Source organism: Coregonus clupeaformis, chromosome 35 (assembly GCF_020615455.1).
Source record: "Coregonus clupeaformis isolate EN_2021a chromosome 35, ASM2061545v1, whole genome shotgun sequence".
NCBI classification, from domain to species: domain Eukaryota; kingdom Metazoa; phylum Chordata; class Actinopteri; order Salmoniformes; family Salmonidae; genus Coregonus; species Coregonus clupeaformis.
The window spans coordinates 15,302,448-15,329,342 of NC_059226.1; the positions used below are offsets into that span (position 1 = coordinate 15,302,448).

A 26,895-nucleotide genomic window follows, 5' to 3' on the forward strand; every position below is an offset into this window, starting at 1 on the left:
CATTAGTCCCATAGTCACTTGTATCGCCAGTCTTTTCACCTATTCTTTCAAATCAGTGCTCAGATGGTGGTCAGGATAGTTAACATGCTAACCAATGACTACAAGCTAACACTGTCGTCCTCATCTCTGTGTGAGTGCACTAGTTCCATTGCCACCAAGTTGCAGATATGGAGAGCAGAAGTGCATGTTAGCCTGTATGAGACTAGGGCTTGAGCTGCTTCCCCATAGAGAATGATAGAGGCCTCTAGTGGCCAAAAGGCCGTTTTAGCATGGGCAGCGCCATTGAGGGCTTCCACCATGCTTCTGCCATTTTAAAGTAGTGGGGATTCCTATGGGTTGTAGCCTCAATGGAGCTGTCCATGCTGTCACAGATGATATAATGGCACATATATAAAAGAGGAGTCCTCTATCTACCTCTATGTGCTTCCCATAAAACAGCTGCATTTCTATACAGTCAGTTCACTCATCAGTAGTCATGAAGGAGAGGAGATGAGGAAACAGACAAAAAAAATTAAAAAAAACATTGCAACAAATGAACAGAAATAACAGTGTTCATTCTAACTGGTCCGACAAGTAGTGTGGCAACTAAGGGGACAGATCAAGTTGGTTGTTAAGTCATTAAGGCAAACTGTTGGACTCAAGATAAACATTTCATGATATAAAAGGCATATTGATATCCTCTAAACGTTTCGTGGTGCACCAAGTAACCGTATCATTTTAAATAGACGTGTAGGATCCATATTGCAAGAAAGAGCATTTTGCTAGAAAGATAATTATTTCTGCACATATTTCTGCATATTTGTCAACATATTTATATCTATTGAGAACATTCCATTTTGTTTAGAAAACACTCTGTTAGAATGCTCCATTAGTTGAATCCATGTGACATCACTCCTGTGACCACATAACTCAGTAGAGGAGAAAGTACCTGGAGCAACACAGTTTCTAGACCGTTCTAAATGTGACTCTGTAAAACCTTTATTTTTTCACTAAATTGTCAAAAGAAGATACTGGTTTCTTCGCCTCATACTAATTTGCTTCCTGTAGATACCTGTGGCTTTACATTTTTTGAAGAGAACTGCGCCACTACAGACGGGATGCCGCGATGACATATTTGGATTATTGCACCTCACAATTGAACCACTATTTTCACTGTTTACTTCTTTGTAAACTATCCATAACGGATACATTTCAGGTGGTTCTTGAAGAAGTGGCGGGCTAGTTTGTCTTCTGCGTCTTTTGATTGTTGTTTTCGGAACGATGAGTACTTTGCGTTTTTAATTTTGGGTTGGTGGTCGACGCTGACATGACTACAGCTGGCAACCAGCAAACTGCCCAACCCATCCATGAAGAACTCTGAAACAGACATATGGACAGGGAAAATGGAATGGACCAAATATGAATTACCAAAGACAGAGCAGTGCCTTAAGCATAATAACAGCAGCATGGGTTAAAACAGCAACAGGTTCATAATCATCTATATAAACAATTGACTTCTTCAAAACTTACCACACGTAACCCAACAACACTGAAACTGAACATCACTCTTGAATTTGTCCCTCTGTCTTTCTTATTGACACAGCTTTCCAGATTTCCTATTGACATAGTTTACAGACTTGCTGCAATCTGTCGATGTGCCGTTGAGCAAGGCACTTAACCCTAATTGCTCCTGCAAGTCACTCTGGATAAGAGTGTCTGCTAAATGACTAATATGTAAATGTAAAATATGTGCAACTGTTTTTACTGGGGTTTTAACTGCCCTCTTAGCATAGGATGAACTTTAAATGTCCCTGGTGGGAAAATTATCTTAGACACACAGTACTGCTATATACAGTAAAAAATAGACTGACTGTACATTACACACTCATCATTTTACATATATTATACAATACCTCTGTCATACACATTGTGCACTTCTCATACTGTATATGTACATACATAATACATATTGGCCAAGTCTCCCTCCTAAAATAATCAAGAAGGAGATTAGACAGACAGACAGACAGACAGACAGACAGACAGACAGACAGACAGACAGACAGACAGACAGACAGACAGACAGACAGACAGACATAGATTTAAAAAAGTATCCCTCCTAATGGAGATCTTCGGACCTCAGCGGGACATCCTGGATAAATAACGGTTAAATGAAAGAAATAAAAAAATAAGCCCACCTGAATGCGCCACTCTCTTCAGCAGGGGGTCAAAGCCCACTTTGAGCACGGCGTCGGTGCGACCAAGGAAAAGGTTGACCACCCCGCTGGTGAAGGAGCAGTTGGGGAAGCCTGGAACAGGTTGGTATTTCACTCCACGCTTTCTGTTCAGACAACCCCCGTCCTCACCATTACCCTCCTCGTACACCAAAGAGAAGTAGAACTGGCCGTGGCCCGCCACAGAGCCGCCCACCTAATCACAGGAGGCAGAGAACAGAGCAGGTTCACATGTAGTAATAATAATTATTATTCATTTAATTTGTAAAGCGCATTTCTCAGACCCAATGCGTAGAAAAAAATACAATAGAAACAATCCAAAACACAGAGAACATAGCACTTTTGTTTCTTCCTAATACTGTATCTAGAACCTAAAAGGGTTATTCTGCTGTCCCCATAGGAGAACCCTTTGAATAACTATTTTTAATTATAGGTAGAACCCTTTTCAGTTCCATGTAGACACCATTCCACAGAGGGTTCTACCTTGAACCAAATTGGGTTATCCTATGGGGACAGCTGTTGAACCCTTTTGGAATCCTTTTTTCCAAGAGTGTGGAACACAGACAACAAATAAAGCTATATTCACGTGTTGTCAGATCCAGAGGACATGAGAATAGAATTAGCAGAGGTCCTTGAAAGCTTTTCTGAACAGCAGGGTATTGAGCTGTGCCTTAAACGAGGACAGAGACTCTGCAGCCCTAACAGTGTATGGAAGTGTGTTCCACAGCCGCAGAGCCGCACAACTGAAAGCCCTGTCACATAGTTATTAGGCTGCTGAAGGGAGATGTTCTATAGATGGAAAATGTGATGTTGGTCACACTTTTGATGAGGGCCTCAAAAGAGAGCTGGTTGTCAAGTATCACACAAAGGTTTTGAACCTCACTGGAGGGGAGGACCTTGACACCATCAATATTGTGAAGAGAAAGTGTTGGTTGAGAGTTGTGTTACCACTGAATTCCAGCCCCAGTCTAAGCAAAACAGGTAAAACTTTTTCTAGCCTGGTGACAGATCAGGGATCAGGTTACAGTTACTCTGCTCACCACGTCTAGTTCTGGTGTGGCCTCCATCACCTCCACCAGATTCTCGATCTTGGTTTTGTCTGTGAACAGGAAGTCGTCATCAACCCAGAATAAGTATTTGGTAGTGACCTGAGAGACAGCCAGGTTCCTGCCAGCAAACCAGCCCTTTGGGAAGGAAAATGTCCTCAAAATTACTTTGTATCAGTGCCTATCTGTGATAAAAATATCCTATAAAAAAAGAATGGTAGACTTGTTAACTGCATAATGTGTTCCCAACTCAATAGTTCATCATCAAAAGTCTTTGGGTGCAGGGTTCGTAATGCATACAGATGTAGGATCTTAATTTGACCGGCATTGTCGTAGCAAAATAGTCCTGCAGCAAAGGGATTTGAAAGTTTAGTACATAATGTTGCTTGATCAGTGGTTAGGCTATTAGCTGGCCAAAATTATGCTACATAAAAAGTGCAATACTGTTAATATTACCATGTGTTAGCACAGGTTTTGAGTGAATTTATGTAAATCACAAAGCTCATCTGCATTTCCTGTGGCGCAGGAAAATTCCCAGCAACAACAGTGATCAAACCTATTATTTCTAGCTGATTGTCATACTGCTTTTCTTCATATTTAACATTTATTATGTACATGATAAAAATTCAAATTAAATTCCACAACATATTCACAATGGTTGGCATGATTATACACTGAGTGTACAACACAGTAAGGACACCTGCTCTTTCCATGACATAGATTGACCAGGTGAAAGCTATGATCCCTTATTGATGTCACTTGTTAAATCCACTTCAATCAGTGAATACATTTACATGCACACTAATAATTGGATATTAAACTGATTATGGCAGTAGCCAGATTATGCAATAGTCATGTAAACAACACTCTGTTTATTTTAATCTGCCTAAGGTCAAAATCAAAGTAAGCATACGCCGATTAAAACACATGGGTTTCTGAGCAGTCTTTAGAATTATCAGGACACCTTAAATCAGCGTTCCAGAGGTATTTGATTTGCGCATGTGATAGCACCAGCCGAGCGAGCCTCCCTCTTTAGCGCAAGTGAAGTGTGTTCGGAACAACTGAATGTATGCCTCTTAGAAGTAGTTCACATACAAACTTTATATGTCCGAACTCAGAATAAAACATGCTTCCTGGTGGGAGGAGCTATAGGAGGATGGGCTCATTGTAATGGCTGGAATGGAATAAACGGAACGGAGTCAAACATGTGGTTTCCATGTGTTTGATACCATTCCATTAATTTCATTCCAGCCATTACAATGAGCCTTTCCTCCTATAGCTCCTCCCACCAGCCTCCACTGCTCAGTATATTTTGAGAGTAAAAATAAAGTTATTCTGACATGGTTAGATTGATGAAAGCAATTTACATTACTGGAGTTAGCAGAATCTTTTTTAATACCACACAAATGACCGAAATGACAGGCTACCCTGACACTGAAAAACAATAGTGGTTTTAGCTATATTGTTACAGAATGGCCTTTTTAACCATTGTAGCACAAAAACTACAACCAGTTTCTATGTTGATAAGGCTAATAAGAAAATATATCAAATTACTTGAATATTGCAAAGGTCGAAATGTTAAGGAAGAAAACCAAAACCACTTAACTGCTGAATAGCAAAATTTCATCTACAATCTGAGCCAGATTGACAGCGCTCTGACCCAATGAGAATGGGGGGGGGGGGGGCAATGATATTTCAAGGGGGGTTACACCCCTGCCACCCCACTGACAACGCACCTGTCCACATTGTAACCGTTTGCATCTACACATGGTAGTGAAATGTCTCTTAACCGTCCACTGTCTGCATTGTGACCATATCCTAGTGCCTCCTTGTATGCAAAATATTCGACAGATATTCTTTCTAAATAATATTTATTTTAAGACATATTGATGCCATAGGTCAATGGCATCACCTGTCAATGATTTTAGAGGGCGTGATAATGATGATTTAAATGGTTTCACTGTCCAGATCCGTCTACACTTGTAAGATATCCAGACAATGCGTGTCTACCTCGGGAGGTGGTCAGGAAGAACAATTAGTCTTTTAATCGTCTACACCAGTCTAAAAATGTGGCCACAATAAGAATGTGGACAAGATCAGGACAAAGGACAGATGATACAGCCAGGTAGGCTGTGTTTACACCGGCTGCCCAATTGTAATATTTTTTCCACTCATTGGTCTTTTGACCAATCACATCTGATCTTTTCATATCAGATCTTTTTCACAGCTGATATGATTGGTCAAAAGACCAATTAGTGAAAAAAACTAAAACAGAATTGGGCTGCCTGTGTAAACTCAGCCATTTATACAAGCCTTTTGTTTCAACAATAGCCACCATGAATGAGAAAAATGGTTGTGACGTCATTTAAATAAACGTGCATGCTAATGAAGGCTGTTGCCAAAACCTGTTCATTTGTTTGACTGCTGCTGCTGATAATGACAATTCAAACTTCTCAAGGCTTTGGTTGTTGTCTGCGTTCTTCTAAAAATAATATATTAAATTCCAGTGTGGCCGACTGGAGTTTGTTACAGATGTAGGATCTTAATTTGATGACTGTTGCTGAGAATTTTCCTGCACAGCTAACGTTTGTAATTTGCACTTTAAAACTTGACTTAATTTGCCCTAACAAAAAAAGCATCAACCCCTACAAAAATGTCCATTAATTATAATCCACATTTCCTGTTGCTGCAGGATTATTTTCCTGCTGTAGCAAACTGGCTCAAATTAAGATCCTACATCTGTAAGTGTAGGTCTATGGCAGGTTGCCCTTATTGCACTGATCTGCTCCAGGAGACACATACATACACCTGGGTTAATTAAGACATGCACATGTCACAATAATTGACAATAACATTTCAATAAAATCGTATTTCTATTCCTTTCAACTCAGAAACTTTTTATGTCCATCATCAATTCACACTGAATGTCCACTTTGAGGTTTTCAATTTGACCAAAACCAGCTTGTACCTGTGCTGGGGGCATGATGTACTGCTCAATGTTGGAGCCGTTCACTTTCTGTGGCTCCAGGCTGTCGTCGGCAATAATGATTTTGATGTCCTTGTAATAGGTCCTTATGCTACTGATGAGGACCTGCAGCTCGGTGTATCTCAGAAACGTCTTAGTGACGATGGTCACCCGGGAGTTGATATCTGCAATGAGAGATCATCTCTGGTTTAATGCAGCGACATCCTAGATCCTACAGCAATTGGAGGTGGACGTGTCTATTTGATTTGTACACTGAACAAAAATATAAACGCAACATGTAAAGTGTTGGTCCCATGCTTCATGAGCTGAAATAAAAGATCCCAGAAATTTTCCAGACGCACAAAAAGCTTATTTCTATAAAATTTTGTGCACACGTGTTTACATCCCTGTTAGTGAGCATTTCTCCTTTGCCTAGATAATCCATCCACCTGACATGTGTGGCATATCAAGAAAATGATTAAACAGCCTGAACCCTATGCAAAGTACATGTGTCGCGCTACATTAGGCAAATGTTGGTCACACCAGATACTGACTGGTTTTCTGATCCACGCTCTTACTTTTTTTAAAGGTATCTCTGACCAACAGATGCATATCTGTATTCTCAATCATGTGAAATCCATAGATTAGGGGTCCTTTTAAGGTTTTATACAAAATGTTTGCTAGTGGTGGTAATCAATATTGATAATAATGTACTCCTGAGTGGCGCAGTGGTCTAAGGCACTGCATCGCAGTGCTAACTGTGCCACTAGAGATCCTGGTTCAAATCCAGGCTCTGTCGCAGCCGGCCGCGACCGGGAGACTCATGGGCGGCGCAAAATTGGCCCAGCGTCGTCCAGGGTAGGGGAGGGAATGGCCGGCAGGGATGTAGCTCAGTTAATAGAGCATGGCGTTTGCAACGCCAGGATTGTGGGTTCGATTCCCACGGGGGGCCAGTATAAAAAAATATATATATATATTCACTAACTGTAAGTCGCTCTGGATAAGAGCGTCTGCTAAATGACTAAAATGTAAAATGATAATTCAATAAGATATTGATAACTTTGATATTGGTTTTATTCTCCCTATTAACCTACACTATTACGTAAAAAAGCATACATGACTGTTCCTGCATCCACAAAACCCTCTCACTGACCTCACAGGCTGTCACATTAGGAAAGTCTGTTTAATAATACGTTACCAGACAACCGGCAGAGTAAGTTGAAATTCAATTTTATATAACTTCTGGCTTCCCACGGACTGTTCAGTTTTTTGCAAGCTAATTACTAGCAATGCTGGCGAGTATGTGTATCAGTTTTCCGATGCCAAACTCACCACTGGTGCACGTGGCCAAAGAGCTCTATTTTCTTGTCATCTGACTATAGCACCGCCTGGAGTTTGGCACAGCATTGGCACTTGGATTGGAACCGGTGCTATGGTCAAATGTCAAAATAGAGGTTTTGGCCACGCACACCAGTGGTGGGTTTGGCGTCGAAAAAACGGAAGTACTGTATATGCAGAACATTTCCTCATATCTACTGTAAATATGGTGGTGGATCTTTGATGTTATGGGGCTATTTTTGCTTCCACTGGTCCAGGGGCCATTAAGGTCAATGGCATCATGAACTTTACCAAGTACCAGGACGAAGGATATCAAAAATCTGTAAAGATTCTGTATGGAGGAATGGTCTAAGATCCATCCCAATGTGTTCTCCAATCTCATAAAGCATTTTAGAAAAAGTCTCAGTGTCGTTATTCTCGCAAGGGGAGGGTGCTTGAGTGTTGAAAACAGGGGTGCCAATCATTTTCACCCCTATCTTTTTTACTTCTTAAACAAAATCTCTTTCTCTGAGCAATTGTATTACTATAAAATTACATAATTTCTCTATTTTCTTGCATACAATATACAGCAAATTAGTATTTTAATTATTTTTTGCTCATCTTTATCAAGGGTGCCAAAAATGTTGGACCTGACTATGTCAATACACCAGCGTTCATGAGGATGCTTAATGCCACACTTTCACTTTCAGATACAGGCTACATTACAAGGGAATAAAGGGGGATCTCACCGTTTCCTATGTCATATAAAACAGGCACTGATGGCTGCTGGATGACAATAGGGAAGACAGCCTCATGGTGTTCAAACGTGAAGTGAGCTGGTGAAAGAGCAGGGAAGGGTGGTGTCATATGATGGTCTCAGATCATGTAGAGAGAAAGACATGGGTATGGTAGGAAACCTGGATCTACGGCCTTACCCAGGTCTCCAGTCCTCATCCGGTACACAGTGCTGGTGTAGGTAATTCGTCCCAGAAGATTGTTGAGGTCAGATAGGCTGGTAGACTGGACAGTGATTTCTTTCTCTCCCTGTCTCTCTTTGTCCCCCTCTCCAAGGGCCTTGATGGCCAGGACACCACTGGACACACTCAGAGTAACCTGCAGGTACATAACACCATAGCATTTTCGTAGACTGAGGTCAAAGGTTGAGAAGATGGACCATTTTCCACTTCTATGGAACTTATGTGATTGTACAGTTGTTGAATTAATGTGGTTCCTGTTAGCATCTGCATACTTCTTTCTATAATCAATTAAGTTCCTCAAATGTGTATTAAAATTAAGTTTTGTTGTTAGAAGTTAGATTGAAGCAGAACAACACTTTGTGAATTGAGATTTAGCGTTTAGATATACAGTTCAAAAATGATTTGTGTCTTTTGGAGAACAAAACTTGTCATTGTAAACAACTGTGAAAAATAGGTGGAGGATTTGTTCTACATGGTAAAACTTTAATTTGAACATCTGCCTTTAATATTTGTGTAACTGTCTGTGGATAGGCAGTTAGCTAGGTAAAATATTTGAAAAAACCTTGTCAATCCTGTTCATATCAATGCGGTCTCAAACAGACATACTGTAACTGAGGAAAAAACTATTTGCTGCTTACTTCATTGCAAAAAGGAAAGGAAGACAGGGAGAACCGGTGTGATGGTACTGATGATTTGTCGCCACAGATGGTTTGCTTACATAGCAGGTTAGGATAATTAATGCGGCAGGTTAGGTGAATTAACGTGGCAAGTTAGGAGAACTAACGCAGCAGGTTAGGTGAATAAATGTAGCAGGTTAGGAGAATAGGTTAGGGTTTGCTACAATGGTCAACAACTGTTGTCCCCGATGCGTCCACTAGATGAAGCTGTTGTAGGCCTACTCCATCTAGTCACAACTGTAGAAGCGTAAACAAACCATCTGTGGGACAAATCATGAGTATCATAATACTGGGACGAAAGTAACACAGGGCGAAAGTAACATGCCCATTTTCTCAGATAACACAGAACCTAGAATGATGTAGTGAAGTCAGCACGTCCCTAATGGACGACCTCCCTGCAAAAAATCTGCCAAATCCGACCCAGAAATGTTTTTTGGTTGTAGAGTTGTGCTTTCATATGCCATTTTTCTTAACCCATCTAGTGACTAAACGACAGCACAGGTTTTAAGTATCATCATAGCTAGTGTTGGGTGTTAGCCTTGGAGAAGTTACAGGAGAGACAGGTGGGACGACCTTGAATAAAATAAAGAGATGTTTAAGCACTGGCCCTTGTCTCTTCTAGTTCATATTGCTTTCATAATGTCATCTAAAAGTTTTAAAATTACATATGACATCATTAGAATTCTGCATTAATTGACTTGATTAGCTTCTTTATCAACAGGTTAGTGGTTAAAAAAATATCTATGATTCTGGGGGTCAATTACCTCAAGCCATGGAAAGCATGATGAGTTTGCCATTTGTTAAGAGAATATAAATGTGTATTCTATCAAGACACGAGGAGCACGCATGACAAAGACAACTGGCGCACATCTGATTTGAAGGGCTAAACATGAATAGTCATTGAACATTTCCATTAAAGAAATTATTGTTAATATAGCTATTATGTGATAATTTTAGTCCGATTAATCAAAATCAAAATAGTGGTTGCGCAACATTGCGATGTTGACGCATGGTTAATTTGAATTAATTTCAAAATCATATACTTATTTATTGAATCTACACAAACAAGAAACTATGGCTGATAGTACCTTTGTTGAACGTAAGCAGCATTACAAACCAGAAAAATGTAAATAAGACAGATATTGCGCACTTTTGACCAGCTGTTAATTTTGACCCAAGCCTGTGTTAGTTTAGACCCGCCTGGCAGGTACAAAGGTAGCATTGTGCTAGTTTCGTTCTCTGCCTTTATATTTTAAAGTAATTTATCCTAGACATTTAATTACAGTTGCAGGTTGTAGGACATATATACTGTAAGTTGTTTATAATAAAATATGGTTTCTCTAGCACTATCGATCTCTGAGTAAATAGGAAAAATCTAAAAGTGTTACTTTCATCCCGGGTCTCCCCTACATGAAGTAAAAGCTAAGCAGAAAATGGTAGATACAGTGGGGGGAAAAATTATTTAGTCAGCCACCAATTGTGCAAGTTCTCCCACTTAAAAATATGAGAGAGGCCTGTAATTTTCATCATAGGTACACGTCAACTATGACAGACAAATTGAGAAAACAAAATCCAGAAAATCACATTGTAGGATTTTTAATGAATTTACAGTGGGGCAAAAAAGTATTTAGTCAGCCACCAATTGTGCAAGTTCTCCCACTTAAAAAGATGAGAGAGGCCTGTAATTTTCATCATAGGTACACGTCAACTATGACAGACAAATTGAGAAAAAAAATTCCAGAAAATCCCATTGTAGGATTTTTAATGAATTTATTTGCAAATTATGGTGGAAAATAAGTATTTGGTCACCTACAAACAAGCAAGATTTCTTGCTCTCACAGACCTGTAACTTCTTCTTTAAGAGGCTCCTCTGTCCTCCACTCGTTACCTGTATTAATGGCACCTGTTTGAACTTGTTATCAGTATAAAAGACACCTGTCCACAACCTCAAACAGTCACACTCCAAACTTCACAATGGCCAAGACCAAAGAGCTGTCAAAGGACACCAAAAACAAAATTGTAGACCTGCACCAGGCTGGGAAGACTGAATCTGCAACAGGTAAGCAGCTTGGTTTGAAGAAATCAACTGTGGGAGCAATTATTAGGAAATGGAAGACATACAAGACCACTGATAATCTCCCTCGATCTGGGGCTCCATGCAAGATCTCACCCCGTGGGGTCAAAATGATCACAAGAACGGTGAGCAAAAATCCCAGAACCACACGGGGGGGACCTAGTAAATGACCTGCTGAGAGCTGGGACCAAAGTAACAAAGCCAACCATCAGTAACACACTACGCCGCCAGGGACTCAAATCGTGCAGTGCGAGACGTGTCCCCCTGCTTAAGCCAGTACATGTCCAGGCCCGTCTGAAGTGCATTTGGATGATCCAGAAGAGGATTGGGAGAATGTCATATGGTCAGATGAAACCAAAATATAACTTTTTTGGTAAAAACTCAACTCGTCGTGTTTGGAGGACAAAGAATGCTGAGTTGCATCCAAAGAACACCATACCTACTGTGAAGCATGGGGTTGGAAACATCATGCTTTGGGGCTGTTTTTCTGCAAAGGGACCAGGACGACTGATCCGTGTAAAGGAAAGAATGAATGGGGCCATGTATCGTGAGATTTTGAGTGAAACCCTCCTTCCATCAGCAAGGGCATTGAAGATGAAACGTGGCTGGGTCTTTCAGCATGACAATGATCCCAAACACACCGCCCGGGCAATGAAGGAGTGGCTTCGTAAGAAGCATTTCAAGGTCCTGGAGTGGCCTAGCCAGTCTCCAGATCTCAACCCCATAGAAAATATTTGGAGGGAGTTGAAAGTCTGTGTTGCCCAGCGACAGCCCCAAAACATCACTGCTCTAGAGGAGATCTGCATGGAGGAATGGGCCAAAATACCAGCAACAGTGTGTGAAAACCTTGTGAAGACTTACAGAAAACGTTTGACCTGTGTCATTGCCAACAAAGGGTATATAACAAAGTATTGAGAAACTTTTGTTATTGACCAAATACTTATTTTCCACCATCATATGCCAATAAATTCATTAAAAATCCTACAATGTGATTTTCTGGATTTTTTTTTCTAATTTTGTCTGTCATAGTTGACGTGTACCTATGATGAAAATTACAGGCCTCTCTCATCTTTTTAAGTGGGAGAACTTGCACAATTGGTGGCTGACTAAATACTTTTTTTCCCCACTGTATTTGAAAATTATAGTGGAAAATAAGTATTTGGTCACCTACAAACAAGCAAGATTTCTGGCTCTCACAGACCTGTAACTTCTTCTTTAAGAGGCTCCTCTGTCCTCCACTCGTTACCTGTATTAATGGCACCTGTTTGAATTTGTTATCAGTATAAAAGACACCTGTCCACAACCTCAAACAGTCACACTCCAAACTCCACCATGGCCAAGACCAAAGAGCTGTCAAAGGACACCAGAAACAAAATTGTAGACCTGCACCAGGCTGGGAAGACTGAATCTGCAATAGGTAAGCAGCTTGGTTTGAAGAAATCAACTGTGGGAGCAATTATTAGGAAATTGAAGACATACAAGACCACTGATAATCTCCCTCGATCTGGGGCTCCATGCAAGATCTCACCCCGTGGGGTCAAAATTATCACAAGAACAGTGAGCAAAAATCCCAGAACCACACGGGGGGACCTAGTGAATGATCTGCAGAGAGCTGGGACCAAAGTAACAACGCCTACCATCAGTAACACACTACGCCGCCAGGGACTCAAATCCTGCAGTGACAGACGTGTCCCCCTGCTTAAGCCAGTACATGTCCAGGCCCGTCTGAAGTTTGCTAGAGTGCATTTGGATGATCCAGAAGAGGATCCCCCCCCGCCTTATCTTAGCTCATTGGTCACCATAGCAGCACCCACCCGTAGTCTGCGCTCCAGCAGGTAAAATCTCACTGGTCATTCCCAAAGCCAACACCTCCTTTGGCCGCCATTCCTTCCAGTTCTCTGCTGCCAATGACTGGAACGAATTGAAAAAATCTCTGAAGCTGGAGACTCTTATCTCCCTCACTAACTTTAAGCATCAGTTGTCAGAGCACCTTACCGATCACTGCACATGTACACAGCCCATCTGAAATTAGCCCACCCAACTACCTCATCCCTATATTGTTATTTATTTTGCTCTTTTGCACCCCAGTATCTCTATTTGCACATAATCTCTTGCACATCTAGCATTCCAGTGTTAATCCTAATTGTAATTATTTTGCACTATAGCCTTACCTCCATAACTTGCTACATTTGCACACACTGTATATATATTTTCTGTTGTATTTTATGACCTTATGTTTATTTTACCCCATATGTAACTCTGTGTTGTTGTTTTTATCGCACTGCTTTGCTTTATCTTGGCCAGGTCGCAGTTGTAAATGAGAACTTGTTCTCAACTGGCTTACCTGGTTAAATAAAGGTGAAATAAAATAAAATAAAAATAAAAAAATATGGTCAGATGAAACCAAAATAGAACTTTTTGGTAAAAACTCAACTCGTCGTGTTTGGAGGACAAAGAATGCTGAGTTGCATCCAAAGAACACCATACCTACTGTGAAGCATGGGGGTGGAAACATCATGCTTTGGGGCTGTTTTTCTGCAAAGGGACCAGGACGACTGATCCGTGTAAAGGAAAGAATGAATGGGGCCATGTATCGTGAGATTTTGAGTGAAAACCTCCTTCCATCAGCAAGGGCATTGAAGATGAAACGTAGCTGGGTCTTTCAGCATGACAATGATCCCAAACACACCGCCCGGGCAACGAAGGAGTGGCTTCGTAAGAAGCATTTCAAGGTCCTGGAGTGGCCTAGCCAGTCTCCAGATCTCAACCCCATAGAAAATCTTTGAAGGGAGTTGAAAGTCCGTGTTGCCCAGCGACAGCCCCAAAACATCACTGCTCTAGAGGAGATCTGCATGGAGGAATGGGCCAAAATACCAGCAACAGTGTGTGAAAACCTTGTGAAGACTTACAGAAAAAGTTTGACCTGTGTCATTGCCAACAAAGGGTATATAACAAAGTATTGAGAAACTTTTGTTATTGACCAAATACTTATTTTCCACCATAATTTGCAAATAAATTCATTAAAAATCCTACAATGTGATTTTCAGGATTTTTCTTTCTCATTTTGTCTGTCATAGTTGACGTGTACCTATGATGAAAATTACAGGCCTCTCTCATCTTTTTAAGTGGGAGAACTTGCACAATTGGTGGCTGACTAAATACTTTTTTCCCCCACTGTATGACACCTGATGTAAAGAACCACCACCAAAAAGAGCAGGTAACTCTTAACATTAAGGGTAAAATTGACTTCTGCATTTGTCTGTACACTGGCCTTAGCCATAACATACACTGCATAAATTATGTCAATAACTATCCTTACTGTAAAGTCTTACCAAAGATTCCAATCAAACACCAACAAACAGTTGTTCATTACAACATGGAGAAAATAAGACCCTCAAGACCATTATCCATTCAAAGCGTTTCGAACCAACCTTGTAATTTTGTATTTTTGCTGCATGGAGAGCTAAACCTGAAATAATATTTTATAGAACAATTTAAATATAGTTACTAATCTATTGTGTAATTGCTTTGCAAAGAACATACTGTATACAGTTATTCTTTATTAATGATGGACGGTACATAAACAAGTGGTTCTTGCATAGGCTACCTGGTATCAATGTCTTCTGAAGAGGGACAACAGTGAACCCCTGGATTGGATACTGAAGAGGGGAGTTGGATGGAGCAAAGATAAGCCTGTTCAGACTGGAGCTTGTCCTAGGAGATTATCAAATGGTCCCATAAATGTTTCCTGAGTACAGCACCTAGGCCGTCCACATGTGCATATTTAAGACATAACAATCAATTTAGTGGATTTTATTGCATTCTTGAAATGGAAGAATATCATGTCCAGAAATGACCTTGTTGCCAGTGTAACGGAATTAAGAATGTGCAATAAACTAACTCCACAGTTAGCTTGAAATGTTGTTAAGGAGGGCGGTCACGAGTGTTGCGAAGCAGAGGTCCCGAGTTCGAGCCAGGTATACGCCAAATCAGGGGAAAAGGCTTACTGATGTCCATAACACCAGGTTACATTTGTAGTATTTTCACCCACCTGATATGATGCTTCCTGTACTCCTCAGCTCTTCGTTTGACTATGTCATCATACTGGTCTTTTGGAAGGTGATCTTTCAGTACAAGCACTCCCTTTCCCTGACAACTGCAATTGGGTTGTCTGGGACTGGTGGATGGTAAGACTCTATTGATTCACAGGGACAAATATAAAATAATCTACAAGAACATTGCTGAGGATAGAGGCCCAATATACAATTTTAAAACTGGTACAGTACTTTATTGATTTTCACGATGGCAGAACTATCTTAAAAACAAGTGTATTGTACCTTTACATTTTTAAATGTCTAAGTGATTTCAGGCTTCACCATAACTGGTGGAAGTCTTCAAACCAAAAGTTAAAACAAACAGTTGCTAAAAAAGAAAATATACCTTATTTGCTGAGGAACTAATTGATCTGTGTCTTCCTCTGTTGGGCAATAGTGGAGTAAGAAGAAGTACATCATTGATGCTGACAGACAGAGAATAGCTAGGACAAGTGCCTGCTTGCATCTACCCATCTGTAAAAGACTGTCCATCTGTAGAAGACAAGAGCATCAAATTCTGACCAGGGAAGCAATGTAAAATCTTGAAGGGCTACCCACTGGGAACAAACTGGTTGAATCAACATTATTGCCATCATAAATATATAGATTGGATTTGCAAAAACCTAAATCCAATGACATGGTTCCACTTTTTGTTGTTTGATAGTTGACAACTCAAATGTTAATCAAAACTAGACCTTAAACGTATGTCTGTGCCCCGTGGGTAATATGCTGTAGGCATATTAGCTCCTGCATATGCTTTCTCACTCATAAATTACAGCTCTGCTACTAACCTTTCACTTCCATGTGAAGGGTTAGTAGCAGCTTATCATTTATCACCACGTTTCCAATCACCATTTCTATGCACGTTTTTTTTGCAAATAAAGTCACACCATATTAAAAAAAAAAAAAAAAAAAAAAGTAATGACAGCTGTGATGGAAATGTTATAAACACCGACCGAATTTGTTCGTTGACATGGTGGGATCTTTTTGTGTCTGTAAAATTAATTATGCAAGAAATGGCGGTGGAAACGTCTTTATACGCAAATATTGATATCATAACCATCTTGGTGTATGGTCCTCCCGCTACAACTCGGGAAATGGTGTGTGGTCCTTCCACTACAGCCCGGGTTTAGGATTTGCACAATATTGTCGCCTAGAGACCAGTTGCTGTGGTGCGAGAGAGAAGCATGCCTGTATCTCTCACAGAAGCAGAATGAGATTAATTTAATGATCTTTCCCTCTCTCTCTGCATGAGCCTGCAACTACCATCTCTCCAGAGTTGTACTTCAGCATTTATTTCCGTATAGAATCATAGCCATGGGAAGGGTGCTGGAGCACCCCTGATAAATTGAAATACATTTGCCAAAGTTACACAAAAAAATGTATGCACGCATGACTGTAAGTCGCTTTGGATAAAAGCGTCTGCTAAATGGCATATTATTATTATTATTATTATTATTATTATTTTTCAAATATTCAATCAGTGGCGGCTGGTGAAAAATATTCTCGGTGGGGCTGTGCCATACTTTTTTTTCCTGTAACCATCGCGATATATTTTAACACAAACTGCAGGACAGCAGTGCTCAGTGAAACATTCAGTAATTATTTAATGCCAATATTAAAAAGTTGAGGCATTCTTACACAAAAACATATTACACAAACCCAAGCCTTTCATTTGCATTTAAAGTGAACTTTTCACCATTGGTAGTAAACAGGCAACGCAACAGGCATGCTGTCAGAACAGAGTGGAAAGTGGACAATAACATGAAATTATTATAAAGTTTATAGGAAATCTTACACTGTATGAAAGGATGTATAATATAGAAATGGATATCAAGTGGATGAACTCAAACCTTTGACTGGAAGAATAGCATACAGTATTTTATGATCATACTAAATGTGACTAATTGTTAATGTGCTCCAGAACTGCAACAATTAATTGATACAAAACAACATATATACAGTAATATTAGCAAAGACACTATTAAGACTTTCTAGAGTACCATATATAACTGGATTTTTTATGCTAAGGTCAACTATATACAAAGAAACATGCGGCCAGAGCTGCTCTGTGTGTGTGTGTCTGTCATCTTATTTGTACAGGAATTTTGCCCGTCTGTCCTTCTGAGTGGCAAACCTCTCAATGACCCTTTGATTAAAGTCAGGAATGTCCCTGACAAGTTTCTTCTCCATGGAGAGCATGGCCAGAGCGTTCAGGCGATCCTGTGTCATGCTGTTTCTCAGGAAGGTCTTGATCCTTTTCAGTGTAGAGAAGCACCTTTCTGACTCAGCAGTTGTCATGGGTGTGGTGATGAGGATCTTGAGGAGGCTGGCAGTCTCTGTGAAAGTGCTCTGAAGGTTGTTCTCCATGAAGAACTGGTACAGGGGCACTGCACCACTACAAGCCTTGAACTCACTGTTCTCATAGATGAGGGACAGTTTGGTTTTGAGCTTGGCCTTGTTCAACATGGGGTACGCCTCCACGGTTGTTTCAAGCGCTGTATCGGGGAACTTCACACTGTGTTGTGGGAACAACTCTCCGTGCAATAGTGTTGCGCTGATGAGGTGCTGGGTGAAGGAGAACCTCTCTTTGGCATGACTCAGGATGGTATCACATACCTGTAAAAGATACATCATCAGCTTTAATTTGCAATTAAGCTATTTTGATGCAAGTGATCCTGACTGACACATGCCTATGTCCAACTCAAGTATATGATTACCAAGGTGCTGATTGTTCAGGGTTTTGGCTACATACTACCAGGCCTGAAAAAAGTTCTAGGTGGGAAACACTGACAATTACATCACAACTTACCTCTATAGCCAACCTCTGTTGTTCTCCTGGTCCCAGCATCCTCCGTCGCTTGATGGGCTGTTGCTGCTCGTCAGATGCGCTGTCCCCACACAAAGAGGGAATTGAGGCCCTGGGTCCAAAAATAAAGTTTAATTTGATAACTTGCAATCAGACTTCTTAACTCACTGTAATTCCCCCTCAACACACAACCAGTGACTTATATATATATATATAGACAGACAGACAGACAGACAGACAGACAGACAGACAGACAGACAGACAGTGTGTATATACACACAAACTATGTCTAGTAACTGCTTTTAACCTGTGATGTACATAATTAACTGATGTTATTACGTTTTAAAGCCTTTTTCTATTACATTTGTGAGAGGGATGCAACATAATTTTGTTCTGCTGTTCACTTAGCAATAAAGTTAATATTCAATAACAACTAGGCCTCTTCTAGAAATTGACCTGGTGGACACCTGAATAATTATTACAAACTGTGTAGTACTTTCCTGCATTATTATCAACGTCTGATTGTGTCTTCTCTTTCCTTTTAAAATACTAAAACAAATATAATTGTGACGGCTCTATGATAATCACTCACACAAGCACCAACTGGCAGTGGGTGGAAACGTCAGTCGTCTCGTCAGCTTGAATGGCGATAAAATCAGCACTCTTTACTTCCTCCAGGATGTAATCCTTAAGCATTGACAGCATACAGTCCAACAGCTCGTTCTGTATCGTCTTTGACGTGCCCTTAAAACGGTAGCTGTCTTCAGGTGCTCCTCCAGCACACTGTCGAGGGAGGCAACAAAATCCACTAAGCCCCGGAAAATGCCGGGGTTGTCTGAGGAGTCAGTCTCCTCGTGCCCACGCAAGGCCAACTCAAAAGCCCCACAGAACTTCACACAATCGATAATTTTGGATAGAATGTGCCTGTTTTTATCCACCTCCTCATTGTGTTTCCTCACCGCAATCCTGTGGCCGTCATCCAGCTGCGTAGCAATGTTCACCCTTCCTAATACAGCTAGCTTTACAGAGTTGTCCATGTGTGCCCTGGTGTTCTCATGTTTCTTTACCTTCTCTGACAGGTGCTTCATATCCCTCACTCCGGTACCTGTCCATGCTGAATCTGACCCCGTCGTTTTAAAAAGCAAGCACGGAAAGCAAAATAAAGCATTAGCATCAGTGCACCCAGCTAGCCAAGCCTTCCTGGTGTACCAGCTACGGGAGAAGCCGCGCATATACTGCTTCCCTTTCTCGCTAGCCTGCTGTCTGATTGAGAGGTCAGGTTGATCTGGGCCCAGCTCTTTCACCCGAACTTTCTCTGACAAAGTTCTCCTCTCAAACGGATCTTGGAGGAGAGATTTCACCGAGTTAGGGTTGGGTCTTGGAGGAGTAACGTTTGCGTTCGCCATTGTTGTCTAGTAAAAATGGCGTCACTGGACCCCGGTCCTTATTTTATCAGGGGCGAGCTTGGGGCGGTAAAATAATCGCCCTCCTTGGATTCGATTTAAGATCGCTTATTGACTACATTTTATGTCATACATTCATATCTTAAATTAGCAATTGGCTTAACTGCTACGTAGACCCGCCTCCTCGGGGCACTTTCTGTATCGCCCAGAGCTGACGAGGCGTTTGACAGGCAGAGGAAAGGTTGCGAATATGATTTTCTATCATATCTTACACATATTACTGTGTGCATTCCATATTTCAAACACACAAATATTGACATACTGATGTTTTTATTATTATTATTATTATTATTTTTTATTTTTTTATTTTTTAAAATAATTTTATTTAAGGGGGCGGCGCCCTAGCGCCCTCTATCGGCCAGCCGCCACTGTTCAGAATACTACACCAGGAGTAGGCCTGTAATTTAGCCACAGAGAATCAATAGATTGTATAGCCTAGCTGTGGGTTGTGTAGCCCAATCACAAGGCATTGCTTACAGTCGGGAACGCGTAGCAATGAATTAACTAGCTAGCGAGCATAGAATAACATGCTCCCATAAAAGGAGATCAGCAATTGATACTAACTAAAATCTATCAGCCCTATAATGATATATTTTCTGAAATTTCATCTGATGGTTTCTTTGAATCAGTACACCACACACGATGTCTAGCCAATGACAGCCACGTAACTAGAACTGACGCGCCCCTACCAAAATGTCAAAACCTATTTAGCTAGCATGAAGCAATAGATTTGTCCTACCTGCTCCCAGAAGAGGCGATCAGCAATTTATACTAGCTTCAATCTATTATCCCTGTAATGAATATAATCCCTATAATTGTATTCTTACATTTCATGGGTTATTTGAATCAGTAACGTTACCCCACACACACGATCTCTAGCCAGCTGACAGTCAGTCAGACGTGCACCCTACACTGAATTGTCAAAACCGACGCACCCTCGTTTTCAGGTTAAGCACACGCATAGCATTGCATTCATTTATATGCATTGAATTTTTGACCGGTAGTATATATATATATATATATATATATATATGACACTTACAGACAATTTCGAATTAATTCCAGCTTTACGAATTAATTTATAGGGCTAATTATATGCCTTGAAGCATCTTGGCCAGGTCGCAGTTGTAAATGAGAACTTGTTCTCAACTGGCTTACCTGGTTAAATAAAGGTGAAATAAAAATAAATAAATAAATAGCCTACTAACGGAAAGCCTATATAAATTATTCTAACTAAATTTTTTAACTGCTTAGTGAAAAGTAAGGCTAAAATACGAACCTTTTTGCAGACAATTCTACGATGGTCCAGTCAGTCCAGTCAATTAACTTTTGAAAAAAGAAAAACTACAGCAGCTCTAATCAGAGGGTAAACCAAAGATGATGGATATTTTTGCTAGAAACACATCTCTCTGCCCCAACAATGGGAGTCGTTATCCACAAAGCAGCACAGCGGCTGTCTAGCGCGATTGGTGTATATGTCAATATTGTAATCCTTTTCTGAATATTCGATGAGGGTCGTTGACGTCAACCGCCTGTATTCAATGGAGAGAGATGCTATTGTAATCCTTGTTATTTTGGTGCTTTGAGAGGTACAGCTATGCAAATGAGATGTGTAAGTGTTTTAGGCATGCTGCTGAGACACGGAGTAGCATCCTTGCTTATTGCACATTACTTCGAAAACGACACATAGAAGTATTGCTTACCTGTGAGCTCTTTTATATTGTGTCAAAGTTGTGTCAATTCAAATCTGGTATTAGGAACAAAAGAGGTCAATACACGTCTTCTAAAATAGACTAGTATTTTAATTAATGCAAAACCTTCAGTGGTAAATATGATGTTCGTATATATACGGGCTCCCTGAAATACCACGCAGGGCAGACAGAGAACTAATCCATTGTTATGAGTTCTTCTTCAAATACTCTGACAGAGATAGTTCCCACTCTCTGCTGGGCCAATCCGTTGGCGCACAGGCTAGTCCCATTCCCTTGGCGCTCTCTGTTGCCAGGCATAAGTTCTTATCATAACAACCTGTCATGGTGAGAAGAGCCAGCTCCCCTAGACACCATTCCTACGTCCAAGGATGGTTCACAGACAACGGTTCACAGACAACAAAGAGGCAGTGTTCCTATCTGTAAGAAATACAAGTCTTATCTGTCCTTCCCCCTAACGTTCTTACATGAATCACAGCCTGTTATGTGAAACAATTCATTTCAGTACAGTACAAACCTATGCTTGTCATTAATGCATTCCTTCTAAGCTATTCATCACATACAGATCCAATTATTAGAAAATAGAACCCCACAATTGCTTTATAAGTACTTAGTATAACGTAGTGCCATGGGTAATGGTGTTAAAGTGTTTATTGAAAATATGTTAGTATTTACAGTGCATTCGGAAAGTATTCAGACTTGTTTTTTTCCCTTTCAATCTACACACAATACCCCATAATGACAAAGCAAAAACGGGTTTTTAGATTTTTTAGCAAATTTATGAAAAATAAACAACGGAAATATCACATTTACATAAGTATTCAGACCCTTTACTCAGTCCTTTGTTGAAGCACCTTTGGCAGCGATTGCAGCCTCGAGTCTTCTTGGGTATGACGCTACAAGCTTGGCACACCTGTATTTGGGGAGTTTCTCCCATTCTTCTCTGCTGATCCTCTCAAGCTCTGTCAGGTTGGATGGGGAGCATCGCTGCACAGCTATTTTCAGGTCTCTCCAGAGATGTTCGATCGGGTTCAACTCCGGGTTCAGGCTGGGCCACTCAAGGACATTCAGAGACTTGTCCTGAAGCCACTTTTGCATTGTCTTTGATGTGTGCTTAGGGTCGCTGTCCTGTTGGAAGGTGAACCTTCGCCCCAGTCTGAGGTCCTGAGCGCTCTGGAGTAGGTGTTCAACAAGGATCTATCTGTACTTTGCTCCGTTCATCTTTCCCTCGATCCTGACTAGTCTCCCTGTCCCTGCCACTGAAAAAAATCCCCACAGCATGATGCTGCCACCCCTATGCTTCACCGTAGGGATGGTGCCAGGTTTCCTCCAGACATGACGCTTGGCATTCAGGCCAAAGAGTTCAATCTTGGTTTCATCAGACCAGAGAATCTTGTTTCTCATGGTCTGAGAGTCCTTTAGGTGCCTTTTGGCAAACTCCAAGCGGGCTGTCATGTGCCTTTTACTGAGGAGTGGCTTCCGTCTGGCCACTCTACCATGAAGTCCTGATTGATGGAGTGCTGCAGAGATGATTGTCCTTCTGGAAGGTTCTCCAATCTCCACAGATTAACTCTGGAGCTCTGTCAGAGTGACCATAGGGTTCTTTGTCACCTCTCTGACCAAGGCCTTCTCCCCCAATTGCTCAGTTTGGCCAGGCAGCCAGCTCTAGGAAGAGTCTTGGTGGTACCAAACTTATTCTATTTAACAATGTTGGAGGCCACTGTGTTTTTGGGGACCTTCAATGCTGCAGAAATGTTTTGGTACCCTTCCCCAGATCTGTGCCTAGACATAATCCTGTCTCGGAGCTCAACTGACAATTCCTTCGACCTCATGGCTTGGTTTTTGCTCTGACATGCACTGTCAACTTACAGTTGAAGTCGGAAGTTTAAATACACTTTTTCAACCACTCCACAAATTTCTTGTTAACAAACTATCGTTTTGGCAAGTCGGTTAGGACATCTACTTTGTGCATGACACAAGTCATTCTTCCAACAATTGTTTACAGACAGATTATTTCACTTATAATTCACTGTATCACAATTGCAGTGGGTCAGAAGTTTACATACACTAAATTGACTGTGCATTTAAACAGCTTGGAAAATTCCAGAAAATGATGTCATGGCTTTAGAAGCTTCTGATAGGCTAATTGACATCATTTGAGTCAATTGGAGGTGTACCTGTGGATGTATTTCAACCTAGTGTCTATGTTGTAGTCCAAAGGACCAGTGATGATCTGCCTGTGTACATTGTGAAGCCAGAAGATGATGACGAAAGTGGTGAAAGGACTCTTCAACAGGATTTACTGCAGCCGTGTGGATTCAATACTTCTAATCCAGATGTGAGATGTCAAGATTCACCACCAAGGCCCCAACCTCCTCGGATGAGACAACGTGCCAGAGAGGCTGAAATGGAAGATGTCACATTAGAAGCAGAGGATGTCCATTCCCAGGAGTATATTGCTGATGAAACAGAAGATTTGAGGACTCATGAACTGAATCCTGACGCACCTGAATCCTCTACCCTTGTGGAAGACAACCAGGGCTTGCCTTCTCAGCAGCAACCATTGGATGGAACCTTTGAGACTCAGAGCCAGGTGAATGAAACATCCAGGAGTTCTGAAGAGTTGATGGAACCTGAATCCGTGTCATCATTGCCTAGACGGTCTACAAGAGGGAGAAGAAGGCCTACTTACCTGAGAAACTTTGATGTGGCTTCTCGGATGCTGTCAGTTGACCAGTTGCACTTAGTTAGCCAATCTATTGCACAGTCGGTGGCTTTTGTTTGACAACAAACTACCATAATGTTGGAGCAAGTAGATAGGCTGAATGATTTATTGGTCCAAGTTTTATCAGTTGACAGTGCAAGTTACTCTTTCGAGTAATTAGGGGGGGGAATATGTAACCCTTGTTATTTTGGGGCTTTGAGAGGTACAGTCCGTATCCTTCCGCCCCCTCTCTGACCTCTGATAGTAATGCAGCTAGGTCCTAGCCTATGCAAATTTGATGTGCACGTGTTTTAGGCATGCTGCTGAGACAGTGAGTCACATCCTTGCTCCTTGCTTACCCTACATTACTGTGCTTCAAAAACTTCATATAGGCAAATAATACTTCTGTGAGATGTTTTATATTACTTTATGAGTACTTACTATAACGCAGTTCCATGGGTAATGGTGTTAAAGTGATTATTGAAAATATAGTCATTTTTACCTCGTCTTGTAAATCAGCCACGCTAACCAGTTTTAGTAACTAGCTCCAGAGCATCCTTGTATGGTTAGTAATTGTCAATGTTGTAAGTGCCTTTCATACCTCAAGTTTGTTAAGTGTTATGGTACAGTATGCTATACAGTCTTATTAGCACTTGTATGAAACTCGGTTTCATGTGTATTCTTTAAGAGATGTTATTTCACTGCAGAAAAGTAGTCTGTATATGCAAATTAGATGTGCATGTGTTTTAGGCATGCTGCTGAGGCACTGAGTCACATCCTTGCTCCTTGCTTATCGTACATTACTGTGCTTTAAAAACTTCACATAGTGCTGCTGCCGACGTCACAGAGCTGAACTGTTCGTTGCCTGTTGCTGTTGGATTCGTTGAGCTGACATATCTGCATGTGATCTCAACGCTGCATTCTGCTTTGCTCTTTTGTAACGATCCCGGCAGTCTGAGTCGGGTCCTGTCTGTGGACTAGTTTTTCTGCTCGTGATCTCCAGTTTCCCGAGGGTTCTGGAACGCTCCGGGGAGCTCTCTTGATTTCCGCACCTGCATCCCATCAGCAATCTGCACACCTGGTCCTGATCATCACCCTTCTTAGGCTCTGGCCTAACATCCATTCCCTGCCGGATCGTTAGCCATGAACATCACTCATCCGGGACCTTCATCCAACCTCTGCCTGGTGGTCGGCGGCTGCCGAGCCATGATTGGATCAACCACTGCACCCCCAACAACTAATCAACGCCGCCCGCTCTGTTCCCTGGATTATTCAGCATCACTCTTGAATTTGTAAATAAACACTCACCTTCGTTTCAACTTACCTTGTCCTGGTCTGCTTCTGGGTTCTGGCTTTGTAACTCGTGACAGAACGATCCGGCCAGTAATGAACCCAGCGGACCTGGACTCTGTTCGCCATGCCATTTCCCATCAGGAGAAGATGTTGGGACAACATAGCACGACACTACAGGAGATAGCGTTGTCAGTTCGGAACCTTTCTACCGGTCTGACGGAGGTCCAGAACCAGCGCAAGTTTCCGGTGGAGGATCCACTACCGGTTTCACCCATCTCGCCTGCCGCGTCTGGAGCTGTGTCCTTCCGTGAGCCCAAGGTTCCGACGCCGGATAAATATGAGGGGGAGCTGGGAAGATGCCGTTCTTTCCTTATGCAGTGTGGGTTAGTGTTCGATCTACAGCCCTACTCTTATGCCACAGACAAGGCTAGGATAGCCTTTGTGATTGAGTTGCTGCGTGGTCGAGCGCTGGAGTGGGCTTCAGCCGTTTGGGAACGACAAGACCCCTGCATGGCTTCATACCAGGGGTTCACGGCCGAGATGAGGAAGCTCTTCGACCATTCCGTCCGAGGGGAGGGACGCAGCTAGGCGCCTGTTTTCGCTTCACCAAGGAACTCGCAGCGTGGCCGACTTCGTGATCGAGTTCAAGACGTTGGCTGTGGAGAGTGGGTGGAATGAGGAGTCTCTGCAAGCGGCCTTTTACCAGGGTCTGTCGGAGCAGCTCAAGGATGAGTTGATCTCCTATCCGGAGCCTAGTGACCTGGACAGCTTGGTAGCCTTGTCTATTCGGGTGGATAATCGAGTCCGAGAGCGAAGGAGGGAGAAGCAATGGGGTCCGTCCAATCGATCAGCTTCTCAGTTCCCAGTCGGGTCGGGTGGTGGACCAGAACACGTCGATCATTCTCCACCACAAAGGATTAGTGGAGAGGTCCTCTCTCCCGATTCTGAACCCATGCAAGTGGGGCGGCACGGGTTAACCAAGGAGGAGCGTCAACATAGACGTAAGACCAACTGCTGCCTCTACTGTGGTAGCTCGGGACATTACATCTCCACTTGTTCCCGGCGGTCGTCAAACTGCCCGGCTCGCTAAAGTTGGGAGGACTTTTAGCGAGCCAGTTTCAACCTCTCAGTACCTCTGTCAGACCCCCGTTTCCCGGCTACCCTTGTGAACAGGAATCAGAGCTTAGCGATTAACGCTTTTATCGATTCAGGTGCCGATGGAAGCTTTCTTGATGCCGAGTTGGTGGAACAGCTGGGGCTTTCCAAGGAGCAATTGCCGGAAGCCATTGAAGCGACCACTCTGAACGGCAGTAGTCTGGCACGTATCACGATGAGGACTGAACCGGTTAAGATGCTGTTGTCGGGGAATCATTCGGAGATGATTTCATTCTTCATTCTGCCGTCTTCCCATGTTCCTCTGGTCCTTGGATACCCCTGGCTGAAGGAACACAATCCCACGTTCGATTGGGTGACGGGCAAGGTAACGAGTTGGAGCCTTGATTGTCATGCTAACTGTCTCAAGACTGCCTGTCCCCATTCGGTTCCCAGTCAGGTGAT

The 26,895-nt window shown here is 41.9% G+C and overlaps 1 protein-coding gene across 1 annotated transcript; it reads right to left on the bottom strand.

The window, feature by feature from the left end:
- Window positions 1-298: 298 nt before the first annotated feature.
- On the bottom strand, window positions 299-21,641 carry LOC121550793 (beta-1,4 N-acetylgalactosaminyltransferase 1). Its single transcript, XM_045211150.1, has 12 exons — window positions 21,573-21,641; window positions 20,492-20,539; window positions 15,906-15,917; window positions 15,318-15,436; window positions 14,874-14,980; window positions 14,698-14,735; window positions 8,474-8,651; window positions 8,288-8,374; window positions 6,225-6,406; window positions 3,251-3,394; window positions 2,175-2,406; window positions 299-1,356 (listed from the first exon to the last, which is right to left on the bottom strand). The coding sequence occupies exons 1-12, from the start codon at window positions 21,639-21,641 to the stop codon at window positions 1,172-1,174; spliced, it is 1,401 nt and encodes a 466-aa protein (XP_045067085.1). The 3' UTR covers window positions 299-1,171.
- Window positions 21,642-26,895: the final 5,254 nt, after the last annotated feature.

What these genes read in the sequence shown, in the direction of transcription:
- LOC121550793 (XM_045211150.1), bottom strand. Translation starts at nt 21,641, where the DNA reads ATGCCTGGCAACAGAGAGCGCCAAGGGAATGGGACTAGCCTGTGCGCC. An exon ending in TTTATATGACATAGGAAACG is followed by an intron (nt 6,407 to 8,287) that starts GTGAGATCCCCC and finishes CTCTCATTGCAG; the next exon opens with ATATCAACTCCCGGGTGACC. An exon ending in GAAGAGAGTGGCGCATTCAG is followed by an intron (nt 1,357 to 2,174) that starts GTGGGCTTATTT and finishes TGTCTGTTTCAG; the next exon opens with AGTTCTTCATGGATGGGTTG.